At 55.6% G+C, this 22,663-nt stretch overlaps 1 protein-coding gene across 1 annotated transcript in view; it reads right to left on the bottom strand.

Moving 5' to 3' along the window:
* Positions 1 to 22,663, bottom strand: part of TBC1D22A (TBC1 domain family member 22A) — a 314,302-nt gene that overhangs the window by 264,431 nt on the left and 27,208 nt on the right. Inside the window, exons 2-4 of the mRNA XM_060025836.1 lie at positions 19,928 to 19,984; positions 18,577 to 18,917; positions 14,238 to 14,414 (exon numbers count right to left, since the gene is read on the bottom strand). Of these exons, the coding sequence (XP_059881819.1) occupies positions 14,238 to 14,414; positions 18,577 to 18,917; positions 19,928 to 19,984 (575 nt within the window). The remainder of the gene's footprint in view (positions 1 to 14,237; positions 14,415 to 18,576; positions 18,918 to 19,927; positions 19,985 to 22,663) is intronic.

Below are 22,663 nucleotides of genomic sequence, written 5' to 3'. Positions count from 1 at the left end.
CCGTGTCCTCAAGTCCATTCTCCAGTAGGTCTGTGTCTTTGTTTCCGTCTGGCAATTCTTTTGCATTAAGAATTTTTTTTTTTTTTTTTTTTTTTTTTGCAGTACGCAGGCCTCTCTCTGCTGTGGCCTCTCCCGTTGTGGAGCACAGGCTCCGGACGCGCAGGCTCAGCGGCCATGGCTCACGGGCCCAGCCGCTCCACAGCATGTGGGATCCTCCCGGACCGGCGCATGAACCCGTGTCCCCTGCATCGGCAGGCGGACTCTCAACCACTGCGCCACCAGGGAAGCCCAAGAATATTTTTGATTGAGGTGTAACTGGCCTACTATAGTAGTTTCAGGTATACAAGGTAATGATCACCACACTGAGTCTAGTTAATACCCATCACCACACAGTTACAAAATGTGTTTTTCTTGTGATGAGAACTTTTAAGATCTACCCTCTTAGCAGCTTTCAAATACGCAGTACAGTATTACTTCACAACGGGAAGCTTGTTCCTTTTGACCCCCTTCGCCCATTCCACCTGCCCCTAACCCCCCCACCTCTGGCAACCACCAACCTGTTCTCCGCATCTGTGAGCTCGTTGTTTTTGGTTTTGTTTTAGATTCCACAAGTAAGTGAGATCATATGGTATTTGTCTTTCTCTGACTTACTTCACTTAGCATAATGCCCTCAAGGTTCATCCATGTTATCGCAAACGGCAATATTTCATTCTTTTTACGGTTGAATGATATCCCGCTGCGCACGCGCGTGTGTGTGTATCACATCTTCTTATCCACTCATCCGCTGACAGACACCTAGGTTGTTCCCACGTGTTGGCAATTGCAAACAATGCTGCAGTGAGCGTGGGGGTGCAGATTTCTTCCTTTACGGGGTCATGAGGATGTTCTCATTGAGAATATTGCAGGCGGGGCACAAACTTAGGTGCCTGCACAACACTGTGAGTGCACCAACTACCACTGACCTGTGCAGGTTAAAACGGTTCAGAGTATGTTATAGGAATTGCACCTCCATTTTTTTTAAAGGAATATTTTACTTGAGAGTTTGATGATTTGTATGCCAGGCTGACACTAGTGAATAAAATGATGACTACGCTAAGTATCACCTATTCTCAGGCTCCCCAACGTGTACAAAGTGAGAAAAGAGGCCCGTGAGACTAATATGCTTCCATTTGCATTTTACGGAGAACGGGGGCTGGGGGGGCGACGTATACACACCCATCCATACAGTCACTTGAATAAACACAGGGCACTTATGAACGGGGGTAAGAAACAGAAGGGGAGCCACTGGCCTGGGGACGGAGATTTATTTGTCATTATGTAAACCCTTAGCGACCAATTGAATTTTTTAATATTGCATGATGTAGCTTTTTCAATTAAAAAAAAACTAGTAAACAAAAGATACGAATGAACACCACCAGTTCCCAAACTTTAAGTGCTCTCACAACTCCCCCCCTGCAGAATCTCGAGGAACAACGTTCCTGTTAGTGCATTTACAGTACGTATCTTGAATACTGTTAAATATGTCTAGATTTTGACTAAGCATATAAATTAAATGTTGATTTAGACAGATACACAACTTTAATAACAATTTTAAGTAAAGATCATTCTCAAAACATTATATAGCCATTAAAAATGATGGTTATGAAGACTGCAGCAAGGTGGGAAAGGCGCATGAGGTGATATTAACTGGATCGGGGTGACAAGTGGCGTCTGCATCCTCGCTGCCACTGTGGAGAGAGGTGGGTAGGCTCCACTGGGAAAGGCAGTGATGCAGACCCGCACCAGCGCCAGGGCGAGCCTGCTGCACTGCACGGACCGCTCCTCACGGGACTGCTTCCCAAAGCCAGGTGGAGGCAAGCACCATTAGACCCATTTTACAGGTGGGGAGACTAACGCCGAAAGAAGTCTGGGGGAAAAAAACTGCCCAGGTCACTCTGCCAGTAAATGGCAAAGCGTGGCCATGACCTGATGTGACCCCAAAGCCCACATGCTTGTTTTCCACACTCCTCTGTCCCCCAAGAGGCCAGAGATGGGGGGCAAGGTGACTGGCCATCATGGCCGCTGACTTTTCTATATTGTGGTTGTTCTTACTTCTAGAACCTAAAACAACACATAGGTTAAAACATGGATTTAAAAAGACATTCTTAACTAATTTTTTCAGACTATCTTATCCTAAGAAAAAGGGTATTTCATTTTTTTAAGCACTTTAAGCAAGCCTGAACCTTTTCCCTTTAGGACCAATTTGAGTACAGTCTAAGATTTCACCAGAAAGCCTCAGTTTGTATTAGTATCTCAAGACCTGGCTCAAAACCAAAACCAAAGCCTTGCTCGGCAGCGCCTCACTCCTCATGGCAAATTCAGGATAAAGATGATTTTCTTCACTTCCTGACACAAAACCCAGCGCTGCCTTGTTTCTCTAACTTCCTTCCTGTGTCCTACCCGATTGTGAGGCCAACCCAAGTGACTTCTCATCTCCCACGCCCTGCACTTCTGTTCATCAGGAATTTCTCCCTTTTTCTCCTTTTGGTCACATGCGATCTAACCCTGCACCAGATCTCTAAAACTGGACTGCGTGTCCTGGTGCAGTGAGTGCAGAGGACGTGCAGGGAGCCCCGGGCTGCTGCCGCCTGTGGGCTTACCCTCAGGCAGGCCCTCCTCCTCCTCTGAGTCTCAGTTTCCCCATCTGCAAAATGGGGCCGCTCTGCTGATCGCTTAGGGCAGCACAGAACCCGTGAGGAAACCTGTGGGGAAGACCTTCACAAACAGAGGCCTTCCTCCCTGACAAGGGCAGGCTGGTGCTGTGCGGTGACCACACAGTGCTGCGTCTCGTCGAGCAGGAAAGCTGCCGTAGACTGTTTGTGTCCCCAAAGGGCCTATGTTAAATCCCGACTCCCAGGGTGACGGTTCAGAGGTGGGGGCTGTAGGACGTGCTTAGATCACAAGGTGGGGTCCCCCTGGATGGGATTAGTGCCCTGATAAAGAGGCTCAGGGAGCGCCCTCGCCCCTTCGGCCGCTGGAGCACAGTAAGAAGGCGCCATCTATGAACCTCACCAGGTACAGAATCTGCCGTCGGTGCCTTGACCCTGAACTTCTCAGCCTCCAGAACCACGAGAAATAAATGTCAGCTGTAGCCGCCCAGCCCACGGTATTCTGTTCCAGCATTACCACACCAATAATGCACTTCCTCGCTTTCTATGCTGAAACTAGAAACCCACTCAGGGCGAAGCAGCCCGTGGGCCTCGGCGCCACGCAGGGCAGGATCCTTGGCACGGGCTCAGAGGTCCACAACCACCGGCACACCCTGCAGCCAGGTGACCGGTCATTTCAGACGGCGTCCGTGAGCACCTGCACCCCACAGACTCGTGGGCCTGCAGAGTGAAGCTTTCAAATGAGTGCAGTGTCGAGCTGAGCAGGCGACCGCAGCCCCTGGGCCCGTCAAGTGAAGAGCAAACCACCGATCGTCACTGGAGCACAGCGTGGACCAGGACTAGGCCCTGTCCAGGCATCCCTGCCCCCTGCTCCTCCGCGCGGCCCCTGAGCGTGTCGCACACATCCACTCCTGTCGCGTGACTCAGCTTACAGTCTCCTGACCTGCCACAGTCAGGGGCCCCATCCTCAGGGCAGTTCAAGAGCGGGGGTCCAGGACGTGCAAACACGGGGCCCCACATCTGGCCTCTCCTGCCCCACCACCCCTGCACATGTGACTGCTGTGTTTCCCTCCTGGGAAGGGATAACTCAGGCCCTTTGAGGGTCACAGAGGGCCTGGGAGTGACAAAGTCAAAACGGCACTCGACCTCTTTCTTCTCCACTTTCTTGCTTCTCATCTTTAACACGTGCAACTTCCCTTCCTACCTGTAAGCGTGAACCAGATAGACGGCACAAGAAAGTAACCAGGGCTTCCCTGGTGGCGCAGTGGTTGAGAGTCCGCCTGCCGATGCAGGGGTCACGGGTTCGTGCCCCGGTCCGGGAAGATCCCACGTGCCGCAGAGCAGCTAGGCCCGTGAGCCATGGCCGCTGAGCCCGCGCGTCCGGAGCCTGTGCTCCGCAATGGGAGAGGCCATGGCAGTGAGAGGCCCGCGTACCACAAAAAAAAAAAAAAAAAAGAGTAACCAAACAAGGGAGCACAGCTGACTCTGGCTCCTGGGATTTTCCTAGGAAGATGGGCAACCAAACCACCCCAGGAAGAAGCACCAGAGTGAGTAGGGCCTCTGTCTGGAAAACACACATGACAGGAACCCAGGAGGGTAAAGTTGAAGTGGACAGCCAATGTGCCCCGGCCTCTTTGAGCTCCTTCTCAGGGATTCCACATACTTCCACGTACCTGACACAGAGTAAGCTCTCGGTCAAAGCCAGCCACCATCACCAACATCACCACCAACACCACCACTACCACCACCACCATCATCACCAACATCACCACCATCACCAACATCACCATCACCACCACCATCACCAACATCACCATCACCACCACCATCACCAACATCACCATCACCACCACCACCACTACCACCATCACCATCATCATCATCACCACCATAACCATCATCACCACCATCACCACCACCACCATCACCACCATCACCACCACTACCACCACCATCACCACCATCACCACCACTACCACCACCACCACCACCACCATCACCATCACCACCACCACCATCACCACCACTACACCACTACCACCATCACCAACATCACCATCAACATCACCACCATCACCACCACCGCCATCACCACCACTACACCATCACCAACATCACCACCACCATCACCACCACCACCATTACCATCACCATCACTACCACCAAGGTCACCACTACCACCATCACCACCACTACACCACCACCACCATCACCAACATCACCACCATCATCACCACCATCGCCATCATCACCACCACCATCACCATCACCATCACTACCACCAAGGTCACCACTACCACCATCCCAGAGCCCTTGACTTGATTCTAAAGAAGTCAAAATCCTGCTGCTGTGTTGCCCGCATCCTTCCACACCTACAGGGAATTCCAATTGCTCACCATCTCTTCCAACTTCCCTTCTTCAGAAAACCCTCTTCTTTCTAGCTTCATCTGGCAACTTTACAGGATGTGCATTTCCAGAATGCACAAGATAGGATCTGTGCATTGATTAATTAATTAATTTAAAAGCATTATTTTCTTTGCAGTTTCCAGGACCAGACACCTGGCTATGTGTTGGTTTGTGGTCCTTTGGAATCTGAGCTACATTTGGGGGCAAAACCAGGACACAGGAGGGCTCATTCTAAATACTGTGTCTTTGACTATGAAAATTCAAAGTTCATTCACTCGTTCCCTCCACACCCAAGACGGTGTATACAGTTCAACACAATTCAAACAATTTCTGGGTCTCCACCGTGTGGTCGGGGCAGTGCTAGACACCAGCCATGGGTTAAGTGCTACAATACAAGAAAGACAGTCCCTACCTCAAGGAACCAGAAACCTGGTGGGGTGACAGATTTACACGTGCCTATCTGAGTGGCAAACACAGCTGGCTGTCCACCCAACATCCATCCCCTCCCTCTTCCCTGTAACCGGAACCCCAATTCCAAAGTGCCAACAGCCGAGCCCACGAGATCCTTCTCAGCACCCCTTGCAGCTCGGGGGGCGGGAACCGGGCAGGGGGCACATGACCCAGCTCTGGTCAAACTGCTTTTCTGATAAGACTACAGATGCCATGGTGACTGCCCTTTGCTTTGACACAGGACAATGACCGCCACCTTGTGGCCACGAGCTTAGATCCCTGATGAAATCAATGCCCACAGCTCCCTACCTCCAGACATCCTGCTGAGAAAAATAAACCCCTATTTGTCTAAAGGCCCCTGAGTCTGGTTTTCTGATACCTTCAGCCAAAACGAATCCTAACCAATCCCCCTCCTCAGCTGGTGAACCACAGAGGCCAAGAGCACTGAGGGGGCCGTGGGGCAGGAGAGAGCAGGCCAATGGACCCCAGCAGCACTTCCTGAGCAAGCGCCGTCACTGGCCCCCATCACTGGACACGAAGACCAGTGGCTCACAGCACGGCCCACGAGGAACTCACAGTCCAGTGGTGAGATGGACACAACCCTGAGAGCTGAGTCACGAGCACAAAGGGCTGCAGGGCAGGGAGCAGACTCCCACACACTCTGCCCACTTTTCCGCTCTCATCCCTCAGACAAAAAAACAGACACCACGGTCTCATGAGTATTCAACTGGTTACTTCATGTCCTGATCTACAAAGGAAATCATTAGAGAAAAAAAGACAAACGTGTAATGGATTGATTTCTCAAACTGCTCCTTTAAAACTGTACAGTAGATGTACAAACTTTTTTTTAATATTTGCTTTTAAGATTATACGCAGGAAATCATCGTCCATGAGAAAGTTACCTGAAAGACCCCTGAAAGGTTTCCTAATTAAACTGAAGATCTGCTCTACCAGAGATATTAAATGAAATGCTTAACTTTCACCAAATCATATTCACTTTGGTTTATTCTAAGCCGAGTGATAACTACACGTAGCTCAAATGCCACACCTAGTAGTGCGAATGCCACCCAGACAATGAGGATACTGCAGTGGCCATGCAATGACGTCAGGACCGGCGCGTCTTCTGCAGCTCTCACACTCCCGTCCTGAGCCCAGAAGACAAAGCAAGCTCGGGGAGCCCCTTCTGCGGGGCTCTGAAGGGCTGGCGAGAGCCGATTACAGGTAATGAGAGGAGAGGAGAAAACAGCCATAATTTAGCCAGCGTACACAGCGGCAGTTGCACTTTGTGGCTTTTATTTTTTCCACGTCTCTCACTTTCAATAACATTCCGTGAACTATCATTGCGGAAACCCTACAGCGAGAGCGACACAGAGGGAGGAGCCGTGCGGAGTCCCCTCCTCCGTGGCGGGACTCGGGCGATCAGCCCCCCGTGGGCCCGGCAGAGGCTCTGGGGGGAAGCAGGGCGTCAGTGACACGGGGACGGCGCAGCACGGGGTCCGCACATGTGCAACGGGCCTGGCTGCAGGGAGGATGCTGCCGCAGTTGAGCTGTATTTGAACGTCAGGAATAATTACTTACCTAGTGATTATTTTCACAGAAAGAAAATGAAGCCAGACTGGGAGGACTGCGCCCACCCAAGTAAGGGGGGAGACGTCTCACTGGTGCTCAGCAACCCGTGCCCGCCCTGAGCTCGCACGCCCGGCACCACCAACCCCTAGAAAGAGACCGAGGTCTCCCTCCGGGAGTCGGGGGCAGAGGGCAACGGGTGATCCGAGGAAAACACGGCAGGATGAGAGGGAGTGAAGGTGTGGAGGCGTTCGGGGGTAGGGGGCATGATGGGAGATCCTGATGATGACGGTCTGTTCGAGCAGAGGCCTGGAGGAAGTGAGTCACGCAGGAAGCCGAGGCAGAGGGACGGCAGAGCACAGGCCCAGGCACGGACGTGCCGCTGCGTCCCGGCGACCGCAGAACTGAGTGAGGGGACGATGGGAGGGGAACAGGCAGGTCGTGGGAGGCCGGGCCTCTCAGGCGTCACCAGGCCGACGGCTGACTCTCTGAGTGAGAAGGAGCCGCCAGATGGCTCTGATGGTACCTGATCCGGATCTCATTTCCAAAGGACTGCTGACAGCTGTGCCGAGCACGATGCCGGACATAGGTGCGCGGGGGACGGCGGGGATGGGCTGTCACCATTAGGCGAGAGGCAGTGGCAGGGACCAGGCGGTGGGCTGGAGGTGCTGAGCGCAGGAGACCTGGTGACAGCCCAGAGGTGGGAGTGGGGAGGAGGGAGGAGAAGACGGCGGGGGGCTGGGCCCGGGTCACCAGAGGGGGCACCGCTGTGCAGAGATGGGGGCACGAACGGTGACAGGTTCGGGGGGGGGAGTGAGGGCCTTGGGAAGTCAACTGAGGTGACACGTCCAACCTAGAATCTGCCTTTCAAGGCAGATGAACTTTTTCAAAAACGAACTCCTTGTGTACATTCTTAACGAAAGCTGCTTTGCCAGTGTTCCTCCTGACGTCAGAGAAGATGCTACCAGGGAGAACCAAAGCTGGGGGGCAATCCAGGAGAAGCGGGAAAGAAAGGTGGGGGAGAAGAGCCTGGACCCTGGGCTCTGGCCTCCCTGTCCCCTCACAGAGGCCCCCCCCACCCCGACTGGAGCCCGCACGCACTCTGCTCAGTCAGAATCGGCCTCGGCGGTGCTTGCCTGACAGGAGAGGCTCAGCCAGCCCACAGCCCCACGAGACGCAGGAACCAAGGAAAAGGCACCGGCCGAACGCTGCCTCGGCTCAGCCTGAGATGTGCTCGCTCCTCCCGCTGCTGCATGTGCGCCTACTGCGTGCCAGGCCCTACTATGTGCACCAGGGTTCTGGTCCTGAGCTGCAGGCGGGGACTGCAGGACTCGGGCAGCGTGGTGAATTCATTAACCCTCTTTTAAACCTTCTCTGTTTGTTTCACTAAAAAGCACTTTCTCCCCAAACCTCACAGCTGAGATAAAACCGGGCTGCAGAGGCTCCCTGCCGGGCTCCCTGGAGCCCCGCCTCTTACACTCCAATTACCTTTCAGAAGCTCGGCTGGCGGCAGGGCCCGGGGGAATCTGAGGAAGCGTGTCCAGCTGAACTGGCACCAGCAGGGCAAAGAACCAAATGCTGCCCACACTCCGCTGAGAATCGGGATGCGAGCGCGCGGCTCAGCCAGCGGGTCCAAAGCGCACCGCGGCGGGGGAGCGCGAACACCGCACGCGAGGAGACCTCGACTCCTCTCCCCTGGAGTCTCTGCGCTTGGGCAGCTGCCAGGGGTCCCCGGGGTGGCCATCCCGGCGGGAGTCCTCCCCAAGGCTGAGTTAGCGGAGCTGCCACCTTGTCCCTTCCACATCCTGTTGCCCCTCTGGGACCACCCTCCCCTTTCACAAGGCAGCAGGACAAGCCCGCACGGGCACACACACTCGCAGCCTCCACTGTCCCTGGCTGGGACACAGCAGCGAGGCTGTGGGGCTGCGCCTGGTCCTACGGCTGACGCTGGGCACCGGCGGGCCACCGCCCGGACCTTCGGGAACAGGGGTACCGGCAGCCCTGCCACCACAGCCAGGCCACGCCGTCTGCCGTCCACTCCCGGTCCTCCAGCAAGGCCCTCAGCAGAGGAACGAGGACCTGGCCGGCATCGGCCCTGCCCTCGCCACGGGGCCACAGGGTCGCCCCTGCACCAGGGCTCAACCTCCCCAGCCGCGATCAGGAGCCGGCTGCTACCGGGGGCAGACTCCGGGTGTGTCTGGGTTGGGGGGCGGTGCACACGCATGTCAACACACAGGAAGCACAGTGCCCCACACAGAGTGAGGACCCGAAACACAGCAAGTGTGCAGTTATTTGGATACACTGCCTCCCCTGGCTCTGTTTCACCAGTACCTGATTCTGCCACCTGGTGAAAAAACACCCTTCTTGGGCGTGCCCCGGTTTTGTGTCCATCAGCTGTCCCCCTACGCCCGCAGCCCCTGGGCTCCAGCTGACACAGTCCTGGTGGCCCCTTCTCCCTGGGCCACCAGCTTCCCCTCCCCCAGTCGACCCCCCTAATTTCCTCCCCGTCCCCACATCCCTGCACCTCCCCACTGCTGCGTGGCCTTTTTCCGCTCCCCTGGTTCCAGCCCTGCCAGAGGCTTTGCACAGAGAGAAAGCTGGGGGCCTCCTCCTGGCCTTCTCAGCCCTCCAGACCTGCCCCTCGCTGCCCTGCCGGCCTCCCTCCTCCCCTCCCCTCCCCTCCCCTCCCCTACCAGGCCCTGTCCATCCCCGAAGCTCCATCCCAGGGCAAGACCTCTGCACCCCTGGCCCCTCCCTGGGAAGCTCCAGCCTTTACCCCACACCTCTGTTTTTCTCTCCACTGCGCCTACTACCTTCGGCCGGTTCCTGGAGTGCTGACTGCGTGCATCTGTCTGTCTGTCTGTCCCCGACACTCAACGTCAGCTCCTGAGCGCAGGGACCCTGGGGTCTGTTCCCGGTACACCCCCAGCACCTACAGCAACAGCAGGTGCTCTACAAACACTGGCCGAATGAAGAACTACGTGGGCACCTGACGTCAACCACCTCCGACGTCACAAGGACCCTGCAGGGGAGTCCCAACTCCCCCGTGATGGCTGATGAGACAGGAGGCTGAGTCACCTATCACACTGGCTCCCAGGCTGCACTGCCTCCCCTTCCTGCCATCAGGGCCCCTTGCAGGCAGGGCTGTCCTCCAGCCCCGGGCCCTGAAGGGGCACCGAACTCAAACCCTTGCTTCCTGAGTGAACAACTCCATATCACCCTCCCCCCCCCCCCGAAAAAAACCCTCTCCTCCCCATAGCCGTCTCCCGGCACACTCTCCGTCTTAAAGCCCAGCCCGGGTGCTCACGGGGTAACTGGACCGTGACCTTGCACCTGGCCTCACTCCCTCTGTGCTCGTGTCTGAATGTCCGGCACCAGGGCTGCGTGTCACACACGGACGACCTCAGAGCCCGGCTGCCACCAGGCGGTCACTCGGCAGGCCTTGGGCTGCACATGTTTAGCCGATGGCCAACTCACATGCCGGTTCAGACACACGTGGTCACAACGAAAGCCTCCAAGTGTCATTTTCTTGGGCTTCAAAGCAGGCAGCCTTTGCACAAGTAAATATTGAGTCAATGCTAAGAGCAGAGTGAGCTGTTAAGTTCTATTTGCTACTCTCACCCCTATAAGGGAGCACAAGCTGAGCAAAGAAGAACAGCGCTCTGACGGGCGGAGCGACATTCTGCAGGTAGAACTGCTTCTGCGGGCAGGCGCTGCTCACGTCAGTGATTTTCTTCTTCAACATTAGCAAATATTTGCCACTTGCACCTTTCACGTAATGTGAAGATAATACATCCCACTGTCTTCCGGAGCTATCTTAACTGCCTTATAAAAACAGGCAATTTGCCGGCTGTGTTTTCTCTTGCCACTAAATACAAATCCAGTAATTCACTTTGAAAGCTTTGGTTTTCTCTTTTTGGTGTTAGAGTTGATACTCACATAGAATTCTAAAGAAAGAAAAAAAACCATAATCCCACAACCGAACAAAAGAATCTGATTTTCTTTTAACCTTTCAATCTATCCTTATGTACTCACTTTCCCACAAGCCTTGAAAGCTTCATTTTTTTTTTTTTTTTTTTGCATTACGCGGGCCTCTCACTGCTGTGACCTCTCCCGTTGCGGAGCACAGGCTCCAGACACGCAGGCTCAGCGGCCATGGCTCACGGGCCCAGCCGCTCCGCAGCACGTGGGATCCTCCCAGACCAGGGCACGAACCCACGTCCCCTGCATCGGCAGGCGGACTCTCAACCACTGCGCCACCAGGGAAGCCCGAAAGCTTTATTTTTAAGTACGATTTTATTTTCAGAAGTTACTCCAATGACAAAGTCCACTAGAAGATTCTAACTGGGGGCTCAGAACCGGACCCAGAACTGCCGTTCCCATCAGGCAATCTTGTTTTCACGAGCTATCTCCTTGCCACCTACCATTAGAAGCTGCTGAATGTAACCAAGAAAATATCTGTAAAGTGGCCACATGTCAATGTTATAAAAATCAAGTAGAGAATAAACAGGCCAGTGCAAATGAAAATAATCAGAAGAAGTAAAATAATTAATCTTTTCTGAGTGTTTATTGAGTGCTGGCCACTCTCCCCAAAACTTCACATGTATCAATATTATCAGCAAAATCTGTACAGTTCCCCCCACTATCCGAAAGTAGAGTGTTTCTATGAAATCTTACATAAGCTGAAATGGCGTGAAGTGAAGACGCAATTTTTGCTTTTCACTTTTTTTCATGAAAGCAAAAACCCCCTCCGGGTTTCCTTCCGTTAGGGAAACAGGTACTGAGTAGGGCTTCCGTGAAAGCGAGGCGGTGTAAAGCGGGGGGCACCTGTGCTGCCACCGCTGTACCTGCAGGTGAACGTGCAGGCTGAGGCCTGGAGGCTACGAGGCCCGCTCCAGGGCACGTGCAGAGGAAGCCCCGCAGGCAGCTGCCCCGGGAGCCCCGCCCTCGCTGCCCACGCACAGCACTCCGCTCCTCACGCACGGTCCCCTTCCCTCGGGCTCGGAGCATGAGACTTCCACGCACCGAGGCCCCCAAGCTCTCCCTCCCCGAGCTCCCCACGGCCAGGGATGCTCCAGGAATGTCAGGTCAGGGTGAGGAACAGGTGTTCTTCTTCTGTTGGAAGAACAGCTCTTGCGTCTGTAATGAGAGCAAGTCAGGAAAACCCTAAGGGCCCCTCGGGAGGGGCAGCGAATAACCGGCGTGGCGGCCGCAGACAGACGGGCTCACTGCCGACCCCACACAGGGGCCACAGCCTCTCCCTAGTACTATCGGGAAATACATGGTTAAATTTAAAAGGTGAGCAGAACAGCGTTACCATTCGTATGGAGAGGAAAGAAAAAAATATATGTAACGACACACAGACCCAAGTACCTCTCTACACATCACCTCTGAATCACCAAAGGAACAAGAGTAACTTTTTGGGGGGAAGAACTGGCAGACACCCCCTGAAGCAGGGATCAGAGCTGGCTTCATCAACCTCAGGACAAACCAGCACCCTGCCCTCCTGCTACGACGACCAAGAAGGCAAATCAATTAAGTGCTGTTCCTACCAAAAACAGCCGGCCCAAATCTCACCAGGGGAACGTGAAACAAGACACTCCGAAGGGCCTACGCTCTTCCAAGACCACAAGGCGAGGCCGGAGCATCACTCCAGCTAACGAGACGAGAGACGTGGCAACCGAACGCCACGCATGATCCTGCAGTGGGTTCTGGACGAGGAAGAAAGGTATCATGGGTGCTACTGGGACAAGCGTCAAGATGTGAACGTGGGCCGTGCGTTAGAGAGCAGTGCCGCGTGGATGTTTAATTTCCTGACTTTGACAGCGATATCATGACAACATCGAGAGGGTGTCTTTGTTCTTAGGAAATAATGAAGTCTCGCGGGGCAGATGGCTCAAACGGTTCAGGAACAGCATGTCTGCACGTAAGCGCACACACACAGAATGCAATGGGGCAAAACGTAAACAACCGGTGAATCTGGGCAAGGAGCGTACGGGAGCGCTCGTGCTGTTCTTGCAACTTTTCCGTAAATTTGAAATCACATCGAAATCAAAAGTTTAACACAACATGTGCGCAGACCATCTCTGGAAGATGACACCTGGAACCGGGCAAAGGGGGAGAGGCGAGCTGGGGAAGGGAAAGGGCTCATCTTCCCTCTGCACCTACCAAAGACAGCCGGCCCAAATCTCTGTGCCGTGCGACTCTGCAGGCAAAAACTGAACAAAACTAAGAAGAAAACACCCACGGTGAGAACGGCACCCGGGCTGGAGCAGCACCTTCCGAGCTTCAGGATCTTTCCAAGGACGCCCTCCTCCGGCCTCACGAACCAGGCCCGCGGCTTCGGCTTCCGCAGGCTCGTCCTGGGCCGCGGCCGCCTCCCTCCGCGGGCCTCATGCGCCACCTGCTGGCCACGCGGGGCACTGCCCGCCGTGGCGCCCAGCCCGCGGAGCGCAACCATGAGGGACTACAGCCACCTCCACCCTCCCGAAAGCTCCGGCATCGGGCAGAACGCCCAGTGCAGAGTGGCACTCAACAGGGATGAGATCCATAAATAGAAGAACACAGATCTGAGTGGAATTCCAGCAGAGCTTGAAAGCAAGCACGCCTCAGCCTGGCTGCAGAGCGTCCAAGCGGGTATCATGACCCATGAGAACCACGCCTGTGACTGTCCTGTCCCCTGCTGGCCCCTCCACCCAAGACCTGTCTTGCCCCCTGCCCCCTGAAGTGCTCACACTCTACGCAGACCCACTGGGCCCCTGCAGGAAGGTGCGAAGTCAGCCACCGTCAGGACGTCCATCACCGGCCCGGATCGCCGGCCCCACGACCACTATGAAGGACAAGGATGTCCACCTGGCCGGCCCTGCAGAGCTCCCCAAGGCAGTGCTAAGAAGCCAGAAGAGTGCAACTGGGCATTAAGGAAAACAGATCAGAAAATGCTGATCGAATTGCAGAGGAAGCACATTAATAAACACGTCGACAGTAAACTTTCAGGACAAACGGCTCTCGTCTTAGTGATCTACTGGCATGAAACACAACAGATCAACCTCTCACCAGGTGAATTACACGGGGAGCAAGTGCGTTAAATGGCAGCAGACTGGCCTTCAGAGCTGCACCCCCTTTAGAAACGAGGCACAGCCGGCGTGGCCTCGCCCACAGGGGACTCACCGAGGTCTGTGTTGGGGCCAGCGAGGAGCTGTTTGAACTTGTCCAGCCGGGAGGCCTCTCTTTCACTTAAGGCTGAGCTGCTGAGGGTACTGGGCTCAGGCACCCCACCCAGTGCCACAGTCGCCGAGTGCGGGAGAGACTGGGATCTCTGCAGAGGGACGGCATCACTGGCGCTTCCTGCAGAGGGAGGGGGAAAGAACAGAGGTGAGGCTCCGGACACACCCACACCCACGCCCACCACTAAGGAGGCCTCACACATGCCTCACTGCTCTCCCTCCGTGGATCTGCCATCACCGAGCAGCGAGGACCTGGTTTCTTGAGGGATAAAATGAACCTAGCTCACACCCATGGAGCGTGCTGGCCCTCCTGGTGGAGGGGTGTTCCCCAGTGAAACAGACGCACCCCACGAAAAGCAAGACACTGACAACCCCCCAACCGTAGACCAGGTCTGTCAGGGCTGCCAACAGTCTGGGCCTGCCTGGGTGACGCGCCCCGAGGATCTGCTGGTGTAGGGCAGGGGGGAGGATGCCTGCACGGGTCACCCGGGCCTGGCATGGAGGGAAGCCACCAAGGCACACGTGAAGGGAGCATGAAGCCCATGGAGGTGCTGAGGACTGTCTGAACGTCCCAGGTCTCCCCGAGCCCCAGGAGGGAGGTCAGGCAAGGACCGTCACCCAGAGAAAGCAGAAGAAGCTAGATCCCCCACTGCAGGTGGAGACGAGGGGCCACCAGAGTGCAAGCTTGCCCAGCCCTCACCCAGGCACCACTGACCTGAGACAGACTGAAGGGCTGCCCACAAGGACCCACAAGAGGGCCTGAAGTGACACTGCGCGGCACCCAGCACCCGGGACTGGGGACAGGCAAAGGAAAGAGCAGAGGGCCCTCAGGTCACTTGACAAAGAGCCTCCAGGGACCAGCACGGGACCCACAAGCAAGAGGCCCTGAAAGGCTGTAGACCCCCGGGCCCAGATTGCACTGAGCAATCGCATCTTCCAAAACTGAAATTTAAAGTAAAGGGCTTCCCTGGTGGCGCAGTATTTAAGAATCCACCTGCCAATGCAGGGGACACGGGTTCAAGCCCTGGTCCAGGAAGGTCCCACATGCCGCAGAGCAACTAAGCCCGTGCGCCACAACTACTGAGCCTGCGTGCCACAACTACTGAGCCTGCAAGCCAAAACTACTGAGCCTACGTGCTACAACTGCTGAAGCCCAAGCACCTAGAGCCCGTGCTCCGCAACAAGAGAAGACACCACAATGAGAAGCCCGCGCACCGCAACAAAGAGTAGCCCCCGTTCGCCGCAGCTAGAGAAAGCCCACGTGCAGCAATGAAGACCCAACGCAGCCAAAAATTAATTTACTTAAAAAAAAAAAAAAAAAAAAAAACGGGGCTTCCCTGGTGGCGCAGTGGTTGAGAATCTGCCTGCTAATGCAGGGGACACGGGTTCGAGCCCTGGTCCGGGAAGATCCCACATGCCGTGGAGCAACTAGGCCTGTGAGCCACAACTACTGAGCCTGTACGTCTGGAGCCTGTGCTCCGCAACAAAAGAGGCCGCGATAATGAGAGGCCCGCGCACCGCAATCAAGAGTGGCCCCCGCTTGCCACAACTAGAGAAAGCCCTCGCACAGAAACGAAGACCCAACACGCAAAAATTAATTAATTAATTAATTTTAAAAAAAAAAAGTACAGTAAAAGCTAAGCTCCGGGAAATGGGGCAAGGAGCAAACAACGTGCAGCGAACAGGCTAACGCTGGCCTCCGGCAGCAGCTGTCAGAAGGGAGCTGCCGTGCTTTACAGCAAACACACGGGCAAGGCTCCCAAGGGGGCCCGCGGGGCACCAAGATGGCCCAGGCCTCCGGGCAGAGTCTGGCCCAGTTACACTTCCAGAAAAGCCTGCAAACGTGGCGCAGCGCTGAGAGCACCTCCCGCTTCGGGGCTCTGCGAGGACAGGCTGGAGTGGTGAGGGGAAGGCAGAGGTGGCGGGACTCAGAGCTCCCCTCCCTCCCGGGGACCTGCTCTTCCCAGTGGTCCTCGTGAGTCTGCAGGAGGCGCCGCAGCAGGGGCGGGGCCCGCGGCAGCGCGGAGCAAACGTGCTCGCTTTTATCTATCTGCGATCGCAGAGATGCTCCGTGTGACTTTATTCAGACCCTAATGGCCCCACTTGCCCCTGAGCCCCATTCGAAGGTGGGGCTGGTGGGATCTGGAAGGTAAAGCAAGAGCAGCGGCCCCCAAGGAAACAGTCTACAGCCAGGCCTCTCATCACCGCGAGTGGAAAACACGTCAACGTCCCGCCTCCAGGGCCCCCGAGAGTGTGATTTAACCACCACCCATTGGTGTCCATACGAGACCCGCTCGCAGCTGGGTCACGGTCAGCTATGGGGACAGCCCTCGCCTGGCCGATGCCCGCTGAGCCCTTCCCAGCCAATGACACGCTTTGCCATTAACCCAGTGGTACCCGAAATCAAGCAAAGTGCCTCTGACTTCAGGTACAAAGGCAACAGATGTCTCAGACATTCATTAAGAAATAGACAGCCAGAAGGTGAAGTGAAGGCCCGGGGAAGCCAGCCTACGAGCCCACACTCCACCACCACTGAGCTTTGAGGCCGCCATCTCCCCAGGGCTGAAGGGCAAAGCCGACGGCAGCAGGGAGGCCCTGCGGACACCGCACAGGGTGACATCTGCTCCCTGTGGGGGCTCAGGATTGGGACGGGCAGTGGCACAAACGCTGGCAGAGACACAGCCACACTCTAACTGCACCATGCCCCGCGGTGGAACGTTCCAGGACATTCAGAATTCCAAAGCGCTGCTCACAGGAGCAGTAAAGTCAAATGGACCTCAAAGGTCTCTCACCCGAGGCAGAGGCCCCGGCCCGGGCAGCGCATCCCTGTGCGGGGACGGGCGTGGCTGCCACGCCCCATGGGCAGCAGGCCCTGAGGACAGCTCGGGTTACATCACCAGCATCTCCGTAACTGCCCAGGACACCCAGGAAGAACAAAGAGGACCTGGACGTGGTCCCGCCTCTGCGGCTCGCAGGGTCGCAGCATCAGCTGCAGAGCCCACAGCAGGAGGAACTCGGTGCCTGGGGACGCCTGCCCGGCTCGGGCACACAGGAGGTGGTCAGAGTGCCCGTCACGAGTCACAGGAACGTTCCATCAACCTGTGCAAGCCCTAACTGGATGTCCTTCCATATTTAAGCTCTAATACTTCAAAGTTCACCCTATTTTAAAGAAAAATGGTTCACGTTCCAATACAAAAACGGATCAAATGAAATAATTCACACCTAAGAAGACTGTAACATTTTAGAAGTTAATTTCTGGAAAGCGTTTTTGAAAACTAGACCTAAGTATGAAACCTAATTCTGCAACTACCAGCAGGTAACCTTAGGCTACGGTGATGATCTCACTTTCTTATCTGTAAGCACGGGGCGAGCACCCTAACCCCCAGGAGACCCTGGGGAGAGGGATTAGAGGGTGTGCAGCTGCACTGCTGGCCCCCCTGCCCCCAGACCCCCACAATCACCCCCTCACCTCCTTAACACTGCTGCCTCCCCTGGGAGGGTGCCCTGACTGCCCGATTTAGGACCACAGCCCAGACCCCACCCTGCTCTGGGGACCGCTTCCCACCTCCGTTCTGACCCCTGGCACCTGCCACCTTTTAGCCCTCATGCCTCCTCACACATCGTGTGTAGGCTGCTGTCTGTCCCCCTCGCCAGAATGGACACTCCACGGGGCAAGGACTTCCATTCAGCTTGTCCCCTGGGGCAGCCCGAGCCCAGAGGACAGTGTCTCACCCATCGCAGATGCTCATTTAACAACTGCGCTGTCTTCTATCTCAGCCCCTCCAACACAAGACGAGCAGAAGTGAGGAAGGCGGTGCCAGGCATGTGGATACGAGATGCAGACGTGAGCTTACCCTGGCGGAGTTTAGGGGCGGAGCAGAGACCCACCCCTACAGACCCTGAGCCCACGCCTCTGTGTCCTGCAGGGAATCGTCAGAAGCGGCCGAGGGAGGTCCAGCCCCGGAACGTGCAGCTGGCCCGGCCCCTGGCCTGGAAACACCCCCGGGAGCAGCCAGGGCGTCCTGACAAGGGCGGGGTCCCCCAAGCAGCCCACGAAAGCTCCCAGCCGGCCACTCCATCTGCAGGGGAGAGGCACTCGGCCAGGAGGACCAGAGAAAGTGCGCTGCCTCTGCTGCCCAGAAGGCCCGCTGCCGCTCGGGTCCAGGAGCCCCAGGGCGGGGACCCTTGCTGTATGGGAGGATGGGGCCCTCCCCACCCCGGTGAGCAGCCTCCAGCCCCGCTTTCTGGAGATGGGCCCCAGCTCTGCAGCCCTCCCCTCCCACCTGCGGGACAGGACGTGTGGCTCTCGCTGACAGACTTCACCAGCCGGAGGTCACCACTCGGGACCAAGGGAGGCTCCGCCGAAGGCTCTGGCTTCTGCTCGGGCCCCAGAGCCCCCGGCGGCGTGTGGCACCCCTGCCGCTGGCTGTGGTTGCGCAGGACCCGGTTGGCCGTCTCCATGACGACCGCGGTGTTCAGGCTCTCGGCCGCCATGGCCAGGAGCTCGTCGTCATCCTCGCCGGCATCCCAGGCGTCGCTGGTGCTGCGCTCAAACTCCTGGAAGGTGCTGCCTCGCTTGGCCTTCGCCGGCGTGGTCGGCGCCTTGGGTGTGGCCCTGAGCAAGCTGCAAGGCAAAGGCAGCTTTTACTTGCGCCTCGGGGGCTGAGCGTGGCCACCCAAGACCGGTCAGCGAGGAGAGCCCAGGTGGAAAGGCACACAAGCGAGCCGAGAGTGAGTGAGAAAGCAGACACGATGCAGAGACATCCAGAATGAGACAGAGCTCACAGGATGCAGTGACAGGGAAGGAGGAGAGGTCTTCTGGGAGAGTCACGCTGAGCGTTCGCCCCACAGACCAACGCACAAGGACACACAGCACTGCCCAGCGATAGTGCCCAGCCCTGCCCCACAAACACTCTCGGCCCGACACCTTGGCAGACCTCCCACGGCAGCAGCTGGCGGTGGGGGTCAGGAGAGACTGTTCGCGGGACACAGGCCCTTGGCAGGTGGATCTGGACACGGGACAACTTCAAGGATGCCCACAGCACGACGACACACAACACTGGCCCCACCGAGTGTCGGGAGCTCATCCGACACGTGTGGTCCTCCAGGGCCACCCCTGCCCCACACCCGCCCCTGCTGGAGGAGCCCAGACACGGGCTAGCAAGCTGCAGGCGGTGGGCAGAGAGCAGGGACAGTCAATTACCCCTTATCAGCTACGTGGTTTGCAAAAGATTTCTCTTGCAGGTTTTCTACTTTTTTGATGGTGTGTCCTTTGAAGCACAAAAGGTTTTAATTTTGATGACGTCCAATTTATCCTTTTGCTGTTGTTGCTTTTGGTGTGTTCTCCCGATCTAAGCTCACAAAGACTTGCCAGCCCCGCCCTGGCCCACGGGCAGCCCGAGACCCCGCACAGGCTGCCCACCTTGGGCCATGGCTTCCACGTCTGCCCTCCTCCGAGGATGGGCTATGCAAGGCCAGCAGCGCCTCACACAAAGCAACTGCTTGATGTGTGTTGGCTGAGTGAAAGGCCACTTTCCTCCCCCTCAGAATTCCAAGGAGCTGGGGGGTCGCCACAGCCCCCCAAAACCTGGCCTGAGATGAGAACAGCCTTGCGAGATCTGAGGCGTCACTTACGTGCCATGTAACAGTGGATCAAATGGGGGGTGCTGGGCGCCATACACATGCTGGATGCTATTCAGAAAGAAAGGAAAACAAATTAGCTTCTCCTCGGCTTTCCCAGGAGCCCCCCACTGACTCAGGAAGAAGGCCAGCTCCTCAAACCCACGCCCGAGGGAGCAACTCCGGCCACCGCAGGGTCCCGAGGGCGTGTCTGGAAGGAATGAATAGCACCGTGCAAGCCCACGACCCGCACACAAGCAGGGCATTCAGCCTCCCTGCGAACGGGCCTCACTGAGGGACCCACAGCCCCAAGGGCGTCAGCACAGAGCCTCGGGCATCGACTAGGGGAGCTGGGGAGGCTCCCCACAGCCTCTGCCCTCGGACTAAAACACGGACCACGAAACGCCCGTTGGGAAGTTCTCCTCTGGTACCATTCTGTCTAAAGATGGAATACAGAATTACAGAGAAGAGAAATATAATTTTGCTAAAAGACTTCATGGTTTCACTATAAAGTCTGTGTTCATCAGAGTAGATCTGGAAAAGAGACGGAAACAGAGTAACTTGCCGGCACACTCGTCAGTGGAGCGACCCCACCCACGCCCCCCCTTCCTCCTCTCGACGCCCAGCCAGGGGCGGCCGCGGGACCCGGGGCCGGTCAGAAAGAGACAAAGGAGAAACGCTTAGCTGGCACACCCCTGGCCCTTAGCTTTCCCCTTCTTCTGGCCCGGAACACACATATGAGGCCGAGAGGTGTCTCAGCCATCCTGCCCCCGAGAGAAATAAACACGAGTTAAAACTAAAGCCTCCCTGGAAGAAGGGCAGTGGGGTGGGGGCTGGCGGCGGAGATGGGGAGAGCGCGGGTCTCCAGCAGGTTTGAGAGCTGCCAGCCCAACCTTGGACCTCGGACTTCATGGCATGAAATAAACAAGCCCGTTTGTTGACGCCATGGGCACTCAGAGTCCTAACTGATGCGGTCCACGTGGAACAGACAGCCACTGTTACACTGAGGCAGAGCCTTGCAGGGTGCGTGTGTGTAAACACAAACACAGACACTCAGGTGCTCAGTAGATAGATGAAGTCTTCTTAGCTTTTTAAAACAGAACGAATGAAATCCTACCTTGTTTACTTAGTCATGTGTCACAACTATTTCCCCATATTACTGTTCTTCAATTTACTTAAATACATTTATTTACTTTATGGTTATACATAAATTATGCGATAACACGAAAAATATATGCAGCTCATACACATTTAAAAACATAATACTGAGGGCACATGGGACTTTCCCATACCTTTCTCTGCAACTCCCATAAATCTATAATTATTTTCAAGTTTTGTAAGTTTTTTACAAATCTTAACAATGAGTACCACCTCCCTGGACAATCTCCCCTCTAATTTCACTGTCCCACCATATGGTTACAGGGTAATTGGTTTAACCAGTGTTGACCGTGAGACATTTAACTTGTTTAAAACTGTGTGTGATTATAAAAGCAGCAATAAACTTCTCTGGGGACAATACTTTCACACAAATATAACTTCTAAAGGATAAAGTCCCAGAGAAGGAAGGCCTGGGACATAAAGGATGCACGTATAAACGGCTGACCCCTGAACAACGCGGTGTGTGGGGGCACCGACCCGCCGCACAGTCGAAAATCTGAGCGTTTCCTCCAGTCGGCCCTCCGGTTGCTCCTACCTGCAGTTCTGTGCGCACAGCTTCAGCCCACCCAGATGGTGCAGGGCTGTAGTATTTACTCCTGAAAAACACCCACTTGTAAGCTGACCCATGCAGTTCAAACCCGTGTTATTCAAGGGCCCACAGTAGGGACCATGAATCATTGCTATTTGATGGGAGAAAAGGGGTCTCAGTGCTGCTTCTGCACCTTCTCGATGATTGCGGAGGTTGAGCGATCTTGAAACATATTTTGTTCATCTGTGCTGCTTCTTGTTGTAAAATGCCTGTTTGGACCCTTTGTCCATTTTTCTAAGGGGCTGTTCACCCTTTTCTCACTGATTTGTAAAAACCTCTCTGTAAACAAAGGATTCCTTTGTCACTGAGGCAGTGAGGTGGGCAGAATAAGGGCCCCAAAAACGTCACCTCCCAAGCCCAGCACCTGTGAACGTGTCACCTCACACTGTCATAGGGAAGAACCTTTGTGTTCTATTACAAGTTCATCGCTAAAGGGATGTTGCCTATAAGCTTAAATTATACATAGTGGCCCATCTCTGGGAACCCTGCCTCCCTGGTAATGAGCCGTTAAGCTAAAATACCTTTGTTTAGCTCACAGGAAACCTCCTGACCAGGCCCACCTGTGAATGACTGCAGGGAGGAAGAAATGAACACATCCCCTCTGGGGGCTGATGGGAACCAGGAAATGCTTGACTTTACCCCCTCCCCTTTTCGTATAAAAGGAGCCTGAATTCTAAGTCAGGCAAGATGGGTCTTTGCGGCACGAGCCCATCATCTTCTTGGTCTGCTGGCTTTCTGAATCAAGTCGTTATTCCCTGTCCCAACAACTCGCCTCTCGATTATCGGCCTGTCACACAGCGAGCAGTACGAGCTTGAACTCGGTGACAGATTTGGGGGAGCCATCTAGGAGCCCTGCTGCTCGTGGCCAGCCGCCCCAGTCGGGGAACTTCCGGGTAAGGCCCTAGAAGCTGGCGGGACCACTCACCCTGAGGGTCTGCCCTCCAGAGTTCCCTGAAACGACACCGGCTACCCCAGCGCTTGGCAGCTGGATCAAGGAATCGACA

The sequence above is a fragment of the Delphinus delphis genome, chromosome 11 (assembly GCF_949987515.2).
Source record: "Delphinus delphis chromosome 11, mDelDel1.2, whole genome shotgun sequence".
In the NCBI taxonomy this organism is placed as follows: Eukaryota; Metazoa; Chordata; class Mammalia; order Artiodactyla; family Delphinidae; genus Delphinus; species Delphinus delphis.
The sequence above is the reverse complement of the archived record's forward strand: the minus strand, read 5'-3'. Positions and strand labels throughout refer to the sequence as shown.